The 14,251-nt window shown below is 35.9% G+C and overlaps 1 protein-coding gene across 1 annotated transcript in view; it reads left to right on the top strand.

The window, feature by feature from the left end:
* Positions 1 to 14,251, top strand: part of Cdkl5 (cyclin dependent kinase like 5) — a 205,643-nt gene that overhangs the window by 72,028 nt on the left and 119,364 nt on the right. Inside the window, exons 3-4 of the mRNA XM_023719583.1 lie at positions 9,440 to 9,580; positions 13,102 to 13,136. Of these exons, the coding sequence (XP_023575351.1) occupies positions 9,517 to 9,580; positions 13,102 to 13,136 (99 nt within the window). The 5' untranslated portion in view covers positions 9,440 to 9,516. The remainder of the gene's footprint in view (positions 1 to 9,439; positions 9,581 to 13,101; positions 13,137 to 14,251) is intronic.

Here is a 14,251-nt window from a genome sequence, read left to right on the forward strand (position 1 = left end):
TATATATATTTCAATTTGGAATCAGATACTTTATTAACTGACCAAATCATAAAAACCCCATGGTAGATACCTTAGTTTGTCCTTCTAATATGCCTGTTGATCTGGTCTTCCCTATTTCCAGCATCTCCACCTTCCACAAAATGGGTGATCTTTTTCTTCATTCCACCTCTTGGAGATGGTAACTTGAATGGCCACAGTAAGTTATTTGCCTCTTTGAAGCATTTTCCAATGGTATAGATCTCATGAATCAGACCGTCCATGCAGATGATGCCATATTTACCAAGAGATGGAGCAAACAATGAATTATCTGTAAAGGCAATTTGCTTCTTATTGCTTTTGCCCTAGCCACACTTGTATATTAGTGCATTTACTGACTTCATGTTTGGGCACCCCCATTCAATATATGGCCGCACAATTCTCAGCATGTTAATTGAAGCCTTATTGAGTTTAACGAAGGTACCATTGAAGATTTGGCGAAGGCGAACAAGCTGCAATCCTTTGGGGACCTTTGGGCTCATACCATTGATGCCCCTGATCTGGATGACAATGGTAGTTTGGGCTCTGCAGGGACATGGAAGTTGCCAGCTTTTCTCGCCATCCTAGCCTTTTGGATCTCAGTTCTGTACATCTGTCTATACTCCTTGTGATAGTGCCTGGCTTTTTCATATAGATGAGCTTCCTTCTCGCCTTACAAAGCATCTTCTGGGCAACATTCTTTCTTAGGTGCTTTATCTTCAACTCTGCAAAATGTCTTTGCTTTTTCTAGAGGGTTTCTGGCACAGCAGGAACCTTCATTATCTTCTCTTCTACACCCTCCATGATTCCAGCCAGAGGAGAGGAAGCTGGCTCATGCACACTCTATAGTTTATATATTTATTTGACCAAGTTTTAAAAACATGTTCAGAATCTTGTATGCTGGTCCTTTTTCATCTTACTCTTTTTTTGGGGGGGGGGGCAGAACTGGGGATTGAACTCAGGCCCTTGTGCTTGCCAGGGAAGCACTTATTCTACTGAGCCATCTCCCTGACCCCATCATCTAATTCTTTTTGTGTTATTCTTTTTAGAACTGTAATTGATTTTTCAAACTTCGGGTCTTAAAGTTTTGTCAAAGTGGTCAAGTCTTGGCTGGGGAGATAACTTGTTGGTCTGCATGCCTGTCTGGCAAGCCCACGAACCCAAGTTTGATCCCCAGTACTGCATGCCATGCTGGCCCCTGAACCCTGTGCATGCCATGCCAGCCACTGAAACCAGGTGGACACGCCTGTAGTACCAGTGCTGGGGAGGCTGAGACAGGAGGATCACTATGAGTTCAAGCTGCATAGCGAGACCCTGTACCAAATAATAAATAAATAAATCTTTTTAAAAGATGGTCAAGTCTTGGTTTTTATTTTTATTTATTTTTCTTTTTTTGTGTTTTTTTTTTCTTTTTTTAAATTTATTTTTATTTTTTATTTTTTATTTTTTTGCAGTATGGGGATTGAACTCAGGACCCTGCGCTTACCAGGCAGGCACTTATTCTACTGAGCTATCTCCCCGGCCCAAGTCTTGGTTTTTAGTACTTCAATTCCAGAGTTGTTTTATAGGCCGTTCCTGATCGTTGTAATAATTCTGAGTCATTTTCTGTCTCATGAGTTTCTGTTGGTTCTTGTTTGTGCTATCTCATCTTGTATACCTGGCCATCTTTGTTTATGTGCTACACACTGTAAATAATTGACTAATATTATGAGGCCTAGGTTGATGCCATCTTCTTGCAAATAAGTATCCCTTTTCTTTCTTCATACACATAACTGATAGCATTACAAATCTGAATGTGAAACCATCTTAAGCCAAGGTATACTGAGAGGTTTTGTTTAGATCCCCCAGATCATATAAAGCTGCAATTAAAGTTGCCTAAGGACTGATTTATTGTAGTTTCCCTTATCCTGGGTCTGTAGCGCTTTGGGATTTGGACTTCAAATGAGTGGTGGTTTATCAAACTTTCTTTTGTGTGTGTGTGTGTGTGTGTGTGTGTGTGAAGTAAATATGCCTTTAATATGAGAGCTATATTTTTAACATTTAAAAAATTTATTAGGACATGTTTGCTAGTATATAACTTCAATCATGAGAAGTTGGTACATGAACATAATATATCTTAATTCTTTTTAGTAAGCTTTCTCCCCTTGAAATACCCTTGGCTTTGATTTTGTGCTCCTGGATCTGTACAGGTTTCAAGAACAGTCTGTTTTTCTTTTATTGTTTTTTTTTTAGATCTTCAGATACCAAAAGAGATAAAACAGTTTGGGGTGGTTTAGATTTTTTTTCTCTGAGTTCTATTCTTCTGTGTGGTTTTAGCAAGGTAATTCTTTACAACCTTGTTAAGTGTTTGGTGCTTTTAAAAAGTGTTTTCTCCAGCATTTGTATTTGTCCTCAAAGGGACATTTCATCCTAATTATGTAATTTGCCATTACCGGAAGCTAAAATGTGTCAGTTTTTATACTGGTTTTTTTTTCCTTCTAAGGATTAATCAGCGTTACTCATATAAAATTGCAGCTAAATCCAATTTAGCATATTTTTTTCTCAGTATGAATACTGGTAGTTAAAAGACCATTATTGATACCTATGTTATATATTCACTCACACATTTAAATTCTAACTCTCAGTTTATATTACTATGTTTTAAATGCTGTGGAGATGAGGTAGGACCAAATGTTCTTTTTTTTAATGTTTATTTTATTTTATATTTTTATTTATTTGAGAGAGAGAGAGAGAGAGAGAGGTGTGTGTGTGTGTGTGTGGCCAGCTCAGCCCACCAGGGGGCGGGGCTGGCTGGCATGTGGTGCTGGGGGATTGAACCGCGGTCCCTGATGCCTTGCCAAGCTTGTTCTAAGTAGGTGCTCCAGACCACTGAGCCATCTCTCCAGCCCCCAAATGTTCTTTATGTGTATTTATACCCAGAACTTTTTGGGTGCTGGGTCTTGTTACTAGGAAGATTTTCTTTTTATCTTATATTTTTTAAAAAATGAGCTATAACATTATTAGCAGAGAATAGAATATTTAAATGCTTCCTGGGTGTTCTTCCAAACCAGCCGTAGAAAATGGAAGAATGATTCATGCTCATAAGAACTCTGAGCATCTTTTAACTGGAATATGACTGATGTGGTTCGTCAGATGGCTGACTCCTTCTTGTCATTGCAATCTCAAATGTTACCTGTTTTAGAGAAGCCCTCCCAATCTGAATAATACGTCTTTATTCCTTCTTCATGACATGTATCAGTATGTGATGATAATCTCTTGTTTTTCATCTCAAAACATGAAGAGTTTGATGAGGGCAAGGACTTTTGTCTATCTTGTTCACCACTGTCTTGCATGTTTCGTTTACCCAGTCCTTGAAAAATGGGAGACAGGAATTATTTGTTTAGTAAATATATTTTTTTCACTGTGACATCATCTATGCTAAATGTCAAATTATTTTTTAGAAATTCTCCAATTGAAGTTTGTGAAATAAATGGAGTTCAAGAGGTCAGTGTGGTTGGAGTGAAGCAAGCTCAGGGAGAGGTTAGGAGATGGTATCAGAAGAGAGGAGATCCAGGCCTGTGGCTTCCATTCATGATTCTATGGGAGACCGTTAGGGAATTTTAAGTGAGAAGTGATCTGACTTACCACAAAAAAAACTACTCTGATCCCTGTTAAGACTATAATAAATTGTAGGAATATTTCAGTTTGGTTTATTCTGGGGTTTCATATCACTTCTACTGGCTGATTTGTCCATCTCAGTGCCCAAACTACCCTATCTTAATTTCTATAACTCTATTATTCAACATATTCCTTAGGGCATCTTGCCAGATCCTACTCTCAAGGCCAAATGTTCTTTCTTTTCTTATTTTCTTTTTAAAGTGCCTTTTCTCCTCATAAAAAGAAGGTGTTATTTATACTTAAAACTCTGTTCTTCCATAGATATTTTATTTATTTATTTAATTTGTGTGTGTGTGTGTGTGTGTGTGTGTGTATTTAGTACAGAGTCTACAGGGTCTCACTACACAAATCAGATTCGTAGTGATCCTCTTGTTTCATCGTTCCACGTGCTGTGATTAGAGGCAAGTGCCACCAGGCCCAGTCTCAATTGCGGTCTCAGTGTGTCCTGGGGGTGGGGCTGGTATGGGGATCGAACCCTGGCCCTTGCGTCTGCCTAAGCAGATGCTTTAATCCACTGAGCTATCTGCCCAGCCCTCATAGATATTTTGAAATTAACCTATTTTAAATCTTCAGAAAACCAAATCAGGGTTTTGATTAGAATGCATTAATTGTATGGATCGATGTGAGAATAATTGACATCATAGTACTGAAGCATCCTTAAGTTTGAATATTTGATTTATTTAGGTCCTCTTCAATACCTTTGAATAAAGTTACATGTACTTAGTTAGAGCACTTGGATATCTTTTATCATATTAAATCCTAAATTTATTATTATAAATGTGATATTGAAAAATAACACTTTCTATTTACAGATATAATGTATAGTTGTAATTTAAGCTTATGTTCAGGTATTTCACTAAACACATATAATTCTAATACTTTATAAATTCCTTTGGGTTTTCTAAGTAGAGAATAACACCTGCAAGTTCTGCTTAGTATTTATCTTTCTTATCCTCTACATCTTATTCATTTAGATTTTCTTTACTGCAATGGCTGGAACACACCAAAAATTTTGATAATAATGTTAATGAGTATTAACACTAGAATTTCTTGTCATGTTCTTATTTTTTTTCTAGTACTGGGGATTAAACTTGGGGGCTAACATAGGCTAGACAAATGCTCTGTCATTTATACTCCTAGTCCTATTTTCCTTTTTGTTTTTTATTTTGAGACCAAATCTCATGAAGTTGCCCAAGCTGGCCTCAAATATGCAACCTTCCTGCCTTGGCTTCCTGAATACCTGGGATTATAGGCATATGCCACTATCCCCACTCGTGTTCTTAATTTTAGAGACTGTGTCTAATATTTCGTATTTCAGAATGCTTGTTGTAGGCTTTTGTTAGATACCTTGATTGGAATATGAACATTTTAAAATTATTTAATTATGAACATATTGTTCTTTAGAAAGATTGTTTGCATTTATATCATCCCTGTTTGAAAAGGCATGTCTTGTTAGTACTTATATCACATATGATCGACTTATTTTTTAGAGGTTTCAAATTTCATAGGCATTGAAGGACATTTCTTTTTTTTCTTTTTTCTTTTTTGTGATACTGGGGATTGAACTCAGGGCCTTGCGCTTGCCAGGCAGGCACTTATTCTACTGAGCTATCTCCCCAGCCCTGAACATTTCTTTGTTGAGATTTATTTTTTCTTTTAAACCAACATTTTATGTTGATACTACCATTACTCTTTATAGAAGTAGGATAAGTTTTTAACTAATTAAAATAATTTTATTATCAGGCACAATGTTACATCCCAGTAATACATCCACTTGAGAACCTGAGACAGAAGGATAACCAGTTTGAAGCTAGTCTGGACAGCAGATCTTGTCTTAAAGAGAAGAATAAATAATAGAACTTACATTGAAAATATTTCAGATTTAGAGAAAAATTGCAATAATGGCACAAAAAATTTCATATTTTTTCTAGCCCTTATAAGGACCCTTTCCTGGTCCTGATCTTAGTCAAGGAAGTTTATATTTGTAATCCCATGGAAAAGTTATTGGAATTCTAGTAAGTTAGCTCTCACCTACCATTTCTAGTACAACCCATAAATAAGCACATAGCAAGAATAAAGACACCAAGGCATATTTGTAGTTGTGAGGAGCCAAGGGTTCTAAGTCTACGTCTGGATGATGGCTAACTGAAACATAGGCCTTGACCCAGGGCCGAACCCAGGTTTTATTAATTCGTGAAGAAGGGAGTGGCTTGAGGATGAGTGACTGTGGGAATGGCAGGAAGTCTGTGAGTGCTGTGAGCTGGGTTAAGTCTGAGGCCCCAAGTCACCTCTGCAATATGCAGAGAGAAGGATATTCGGAAAGAGTAATCTGAATAACACCACTGAGATAGTATCTAATGTTTTGGGGTTGGTGCTTCAGCTCTGATGTGTAGTCTTTCATGCCCTGGGAAATTATTGCTTCTTAGCTTGAGGCTCAATCATCCCTCCTGGCCACACATGGGAGGTACAAGGGGCTGGGGAAGCACTGCCCTGTCTCTTTGCTTCAAAGACTGCACACCAGCATCTGGGCTGGACTGCACTGTGTAAAGCCAGTTGAATGGATAAAAAAGTCCTAGCCAGCTTTGTGCAAGTCAGTACATTGAAATACAGTCAAAGTGGAGACAATTCTTTCTCCTTCGAGGAGAGTCACCCTGGTGGTTCTCTACAGCTCTGATTCAGGTCGTCGTCGTCGTCGTCCTCCTCCTCCTCCTCCTCCTCCTCCTCCCCCTCCTCCTCCTATGCCTCCTCCTCCTCCATCCTCCTCCATCCTCGTCCTCCTCCGTCCTCCTCCTCCTCTTCCTCTTCTTCCTTTTTTTTTTTTTCCAAAAATGTCTCAGAATGTAGTTTAGGCTTATTTTTGAAGTAACTATGTAGCCCAGGATGACTTTGAACTTGGAGCAATTCTTTTGTCTCCGCCTCCTGAGGGCTGAGTTTTAGGCATGTGCCACCAATGCCACCTTAGATTTTTCAAATGTTACTGTTATATTGTTTTTACTTTATCATTCTCTTGTTTTTGTCTTATGTACATGTGTTTTTTTCTGAAACACGTAAGTTTCAAATATGATACCCCATTATCCAAAAATTTCTGGTACTAGTTCTTAAAATCAGCATTATTTTCTATATCCATAGTATTATTATCAAAACCAGGAAGTTATCATACGTACAGTACTAATATTTAATCTCTAGACATTTAAATTTTCTCAGTTGTCTTTTCTGGGATCTAATATACGATTATACATTGTATTTATTCAGCACATCTCTTAGGTTTTTAAAATCTGGCAAAGTTACTCAACATTTTTGAAAGAATATAGGCCAGTAATTTAGTAGACTATCTCTTGGATTGTATTTAACTGTTATTTTTGTGGTTAGATTCAGGTTTTACATTGCATTCCTGTGTCAGGAATGCCACAAAAGTGATGAAGTAATAACATCCTTTTCGTAGGTATATAATGCTGTTTCATTATTGATGATATTGACTTTGATCATTTAGTAAAAGTTGTGTCTGGTAGGATTCTTCGCTCTGAGATTATTATTTTTTACTTTGTAATTGGTATGTATCTTGTGGGGACATATTTTGAGATGAGATAATATCCTGTTTTCCTTCACAATTTGAACTACTTGTTTTAGCACAGAGTGATGATACTTGCCTAAAATAATTATAACCAGAGCAGTTGCCAAGTGAAGATTTTAAAAAATTCCATGACTATATTATTTGGAAAAACACTCTACAAAAGAGCTTTCTTTTCTCTCTGTTTATTTATTTATATCAATAAGGACTTGTGCAATTTTTTATTCTTCTACATTATAATCTGTTAATGTCTCTATTTTGTTGCTCTAATATGACTCACTTGACTGGTAGAAATCACTTGAAGGTGATTCTTGTGTCCACCTGACACACCCCCATCATTCTTTGAGCATTTGCTTACTTTTTGGCAGTACAAAAAAAATTCCTTAGGATCATGTTGTGCCTTTCTTACCTTAGGCTTGGAATCAGCCATTTCTCAAAGGAAGCTGGGTTCTTTTGTTGGAGGGTTAGCTATGCTCATGGCTGGTGGTGTGTCATTGCCTCTAGACACTTTGAAGGTATATGTGTATGTGAGTGTGTAATCATTTATAATACATGAATTTCTACTGCTCTAGATATGGAAAGTTGAACTTACATTGTTAACTTCAACTCCAAGCTTTTCCCTTGTCATATTTCTATCTCCCTTTTATGAGAATAAGAAATCAAGACCTCATCATCCACAGTATATTTACTTAATTTGTTCATTTCTAGCATACAGACAGAGAAGTTTCATATCACTGTGTAAAAAACAGATATCTAAGTGGTAGAGTACAGTATTTGTTTATTTTTCATTTTTTTTTAGTATGAGAAAATTGGTAGTTAAAGTACTGTTTTCCAAAGTTGCCTGGGGTTAATTCTTTCTCCTTGATTTCTCTTTCAGTGTGATTATGGTATTCATTTTAATTGCTGTGTGTTCATTCCAGTTTGGGTTCTTCTCTCTTATTGTTGTTTCTTTCAGCGTATGAAGCATTAACAGGAAGTTTAAAAAACTGTACTAATTTATATTCTCCTTCTTTGTTTACTTTTGTCAGAGAGGGGTATTCCATTGCCATTTATATATTGTAAGTGCATGAAATCAGCAAAGTAATCCAATATAGTCCAGTAGCCTATAATAGTAGTGGTTATCTGCATGACTGGAAACGTCAGAAGTTGTTGACTTGAGCCTTTTACAGCTCAGCATATTCATATGGCTTTCCTTTTTATACTTCATTTTTATACTTTTCTGCTGGATGGTTAAGACCAAGATAAAGCGAGAACTATATAACAAGAAATGTAACTTTTGTATCTGACAGGTCTGTCAAATCCTCTCCGGATTTACCCTGAAATCCTGTACAGCAGTTTGTAGATCTTTTGTCAATGTCAGCCATGTGGATGAGTCACGGGCATTGCTTGACCAGTTTGCTCTCTGTGAAAGCCTGAGAGAATGTTTTGTCTCCAGGTGAATCTCCTTAGGCACACTCTACATCATCAATCATTTTCCTCTGTGGTCCCATAATCTCCTTGAACAGAAAATTTGGGACACCACTGAGTTACAGGATGTTACAGTACAGGTTCTCTTATGTCCTGAGTCCTCACTGACCTTGAAAGGCTAGGGCCAAAATGTTGGCTATCCTTGTAGCCTTTTTTTTTCTCTAATTATTTGGTCTGCAAACTTAAGTTGTTAACCCTCCAGAAGAGAACCTTAATGATATTATTGCCCTAAAACATAGGCTGTTGAGCTTAACATCAGTATCTGTCTGAATATCAAATGCCTTAGACGTAACATGGAACAGGTATTTTCCATCAATCATTGGAAAAAATATATATCTGTATATACAAAATAGTATGGATATATAGCTACTTTCTCTTAGTTCAATAAGAAAGTTTTGAACTAATAGTGCTTAGACAAGATATCATGTCTGCATCTTGTGCTATGAATAACTACTACAAAGACAACAATATGCGATGTATTAATTATTGTAACTGTCCTACTAACCTGTTTTGAAACTGTCTCATTGCTACTTCTTTCTCAATAAAATTTATATAAAAAACTGTACTAAAAGGAAGGATGGGTTATTAGAGTACTGCAATCAATATAAAACTAATGGCTTTTAATTGTGTTTGTTATTTTAGGGACTCAGTTAATATTTCATTATTAAAGGGACTATGTGAAAATTCCTGCCAAGCATTGAGAATTTTTTCTTTTGGACATTTTTCTTCTAGTTTCTACATAACTTTCTCAGAAGTTCCTGTGTTGGTGCCATGTTTTGTGGCTTACATCAAAAGAGGAGTTTGTCTTGATGAAGATTCCTAACATTGGTAATGTGATGAATAAATTTGAGATCCTTGGGGTTGTAGGTGAAGGTAAGTTGAAACCTTTACATTTCTTAAGGTTTTGAGCCATGTACAATTATACCTACTATCTAAAATTTACCAGTTTAGATCACTTGTCAATTCAAATATTCATGTAAGAGTCTAAAATTTAAAATTAAGGTACTCAGGGCTGGTCTGATATCACAGTGGACTGAAGCACCTTCTTAGGCAGAGTGCAGTGGCTGGGCTTCAATCCCCAGCATGCCTTGCTGACCCTGTTCCTGTGACGTGCTGAGATGGCAATTGAGACTGGGTGTGGTGGCTTGTGCCTGTAATCCCAGTGCTTGGGAGACTGAAAACAGGGAATCACTGTGACTCTGAACTCCGTAGTGAGACCCTGTAGACCCTGTCCTAAATACAGAAAATAAATGAATACATAATGATAAATAAATAAAATAAAGATACTCAAATTATTTGAGTCTTCATTTGAAAGTCAATAATACTTTATAACTCTTAAAAGTTTAATAAATCAAAGATTTCTTTCATTCTTTTCTTTCTTTCTTTTTTGTGTCTTTTTGAAACAGGGCCTCACTGTGCAGTTCAGGCTGGTCTTGAACTCACTTTGTAGCTCCAGCTGGCCTTGAACTTGCAGTGGTCTGCCTGCCTCAGCCTCCTGAGTTTTTCATTAGTAATTATGGTTTATTAAGTACAATATTATTATATTATTTTAAGGTTGCAGTTTATTTTATATCAACTATGTTGATTTTAAAATTTATTCATACATGTGAAATTTTACTTAATACATGATCAGTAAAAGAATAAATAGCTTCTATTTTACTGACAATGATAAACCTCATTTGGTAAATTTTTTGGCACAGAATTTGTGTATTTTAACATCTCCAAAATCAAGATCTGTCATGGTTTAAGTGGCAGTACATTTTCTTTCCTAATAGTACATAAAATAATTCTTATAACCATTGATATTGATTTGATAAAGTATGGTAATTCATGTTTCATAAGCTGACTCTTAGAAAAGCCATCATTTATTCCTAATTTTTTTCTGCTTAATAATTTTTGCTCTTGACTTAAAGAAAACTTTGTGGAAATCTTTATAAATGATTTTATTAATAGAAAGTAAATGATTGTAATTATAACTTCTTTAGCATATATGTTTTTAAAGCAAATGTTACAAAAGTTTCATATTTTCCAAATTTTGAATTTCAAAAAAAGTTTAAAAACTTAGATGAATAGCAGAGTTATTCAAAATTTTAATATTAATTTGGTAAATCCTTTTCAAATAAATGGAAGCAAAGTAGAATCTAATCATTGAGTGCTTGTTTCAAATTTTGACATATGGTTTCAACCGTATGTACTAGTCAGCTTTCCCATTGCTCAGACCAAATATAAAACACTTGCAGTTTTACAGTTTCAGGAATGGTCTTGTGGCTCCAAGGCAGAAACCTTGCGGAAAGGTGTGGTAGGGCACAGCTGCTCAGTTAATGATGACCAGGAAACAAAGCAGGTTAGAAGTGCCAGCGATAAAGAGGCCAGGGACAGATGTATACCCTCAGGTCGTGCCTCTGTGACCTACCATGTAAAAATGTGCTTTATTAATCTTTGGGATAGCTCCCAAGATAATTAAGTTGAAAATCCATTTTAGCCTTCATGACATATGAAAAGAATAATTCCACTCCTTTTCCTTTTTGATTGGTATTATGTTAATAAAATTCATTTTGAATTTCTTTCTTTTTTTTTTTTTTGCGGAACCAGGGATTGAACTCAGGCCCTTACACTTGCCAGGGAAGCGCTTATTCTACTGAGCCATCTCCCCAGCCCTGAATTTCTTAATGTTTTATAATAGCTGCCTTTTAAAATTTTATTTATCAGAAGTATTGCAATTACAGACAGGCACTAATACTGCTGACGGGAGAAAGTCAGCACACAGGGGGTAGCAAAGCTAGAATTTGCCAAATTCTGGGCCTAAGTTTTTCTGGGTCGTAGTCTTGATTTTCTCATATACCCATAGGTGATCATCTTCTCAGGTTTTGGCTCAGATTAACTGAAACTATCAGATTCCTATGTAATGTAGAATACGTTAAATTATAATCAGAACTATCACAGGTAGAGAGTATAAATTTTTATAGACCACTTCAGATTGTTTTAGGAAAAAATATAGCAAGTATGTAAAAATCTTGTCAGGCACACCCTACATTCCTATTAGCATAAATAGTGCATTTTCACTTCATAGAAAAACTGACATATGCAGTTAGAACAATTGGATTGGAGGACTAGATACTTAGTAGTGATTGTGGAGTTAATTTGGGTGGTTCTCATGGCTGGTTCCACCTTAATTGTGATAATAAGCATCATCCACCACCAAAATGAAGGAAACATTTAGGACTGTTGGAAACATTTCTCAATTTCATCTGCCTAAAGTCCTCTTCTCATAGCTGCATGCAGGGTTTGCCTGTCTGCTAATGCCACTGTTCTTGGTGTCTATTTTCAGAGCTCTGTTATCATATATTATGGTGTTTGTTTTGTTTTTGTATTTTAGGGAAGGGTCTACAGGCTATTCAGGGTCTCACTGCTAGATCGGACTCAGAGCGACCTGCCTGTTTACTGCCTCCCAAGAGCTGGCATTACAGGCCCACACCACCACGGCCCAGTCTCAATTGCCATCTCAGCATGCCCCGGGGACAGGGCCCCTGCACCCTGCACGGCAGGACCCCTGCACAGCAGGCCTGGGAATCCAACCCCTGGCCCCTGTGCCTGCTTGCAGGCACTTTAATCCGCTGAGCTATTGTGTTTTGATTCTTTTACTCACATTGTAATTTTAACTTATGTTAACTTATGTTTCTTGGTTTCCTTTTTATTAAGGTATGCCTCTTTGTTTTGCTCTAAGAAAGTTAATTATCTTGACAAGGATAAGTAGCCCAAAAGGAAGGAATGATTCCTATCAAAATAAACCAAATAAAGTGGGAGTCATGTGCCCTGTGCACTAAAATTAAGTCTTATGGCAAAAGGGTAGCAACTCATAGTAGTCATTGATTGATTGAACCCAGGGCCTCAAGAATGCTAGCAAAGCAGTCTACTGCTGAGATACATACCCATACCTGACTTATACTTGTTTTGCATGCAAAAAGGATATTCCAGTGTCCTAAAGAGAGTTTAAATGACTTCTAGGACAGACAGTATATTTTAGTAGGCTCTATGCTTAAGCTTACTCTTGGGAATTAATTTGCTTTTCAATTTTAAGTTTCTTAGAACCTTTTGAGTTAATTTTCATTTACTTACAAAGTTCTTATGCCACAATCCTGTCTCAAAACATGCTTAAGACTTTAAAACATGTCTCAAGTGAAATTTTCTTTAAAAAGGGAAACATTTAAAATATTTATGAAATTATATGTGTTCTGCTTGAATGTGGCTTATTATTGTATTATCACTCAGTACTGTCATTTTGTGTTACTGTAGCATGTACTGATAAGCAATGTGCATGTAGCACAGCTTTGATTTTTCTCAAGAGTTGTAATTTGTATACATGCCTCTGATTGTTTGCTTCTTTCTTATTATAGGAGCCTATGGAGTTGTACTTAAATGCAGGCACAAGGCAAGTACATGGTTTTTACAAGGAAATTGTCTGTTCTGTTTAAACTGTTTTGAAACTAGTGCATTGCTCTGTACTTGTGGGCGTGTAATTAAAATCAGCTGGTTATGATGGTGACTCTTAAGGAGGGAGAATGGATGTTGTGGACCTGGAAAAAAGAACTTTCAATAAACTTGATTGTGGTAAGTAATGACTAGTTTTTTGCAATCACATACTATTTTTTTCAGCCTATATGTAGGTAAAAAGCTGCCTAATCAAAACCTTAATTCAAAAATGAATCCTTTAATCCAAAAGGTAAGTAGTATTTTGTACAATAGGAAAGAAACAAGGTAGTAGAATGGGAAGAAGAAAGCAAAATAGTGACAGAATTATGTTCAAATGTTATGAGTAAGAGGGAGTGTTGTTCAGTATTTTTCTTGTGAACCCAGTATCTTAGATTACTTGATGGAGTCAAATCTAGATTGTGAAGGGTAGTAGATAGCTGTTTGGTAATGGATTGGGACGTGGGATAGTAGTACATGATTATAACTACTAGCTGTAGTTCATCACCTTGGAACAGCCTTGAAATAAATCTTATTATAGATTATTTGACTGGTAATAATGACAAATAATTCAGCAAAGTTATTTAAAGTTTTCATTGCTGTTGCTTAGTAGTGAGCATGTGTTCAGAGACTTTAAGATTGTAGGTGTTGAAACTAGCAATTTGAAGGGTCAGGTTAATGTTTTTCATTATGATTACTGGATCTGAGTATTAATATTGGATGTCATGTTATTTTGTATGTGATTTGCTAATATTAAGGTTTTAAGATTAAAATTTTAACTTTTTTGTGATTTTTATAGTAGTATATTTTGTGCCTGAGGTATGAGCTTAGCAACTTAAACTTAAACTCGAATCTATTCATCATCTATCAAAAATAATATATTTCTATAAATGAAGATATAATTTTGATGGTTTTGTTTCTTTCCTATTGTACAAAATACTACTTACCTTTTGGATTAAAGGATTTATTTTTGAATTAAGGTTCTGTTTGTTGTTTTAGATCTCAAATCTACTTTATTTTATTTTATTTTTTTTAAATTTTATTTATTTATTTATTTATGAGAGAGAGAGAGAGAGA

The sequence above is a fragment of the Octodon degus genome, unplaced genomic scaffold (assembly GCF_000260255.1).
Source record: "Octodon degus isolate 3935 unplaced genomic scaffold, OctDeg1.0 scaffold00069, whole genome shotgun sequence".
Lineage (NCBI taxonomy): Eukaryota > Metazoa > Chordata > Mammalia > Rodentia > Octodontidae > Octodon > Octodon degus.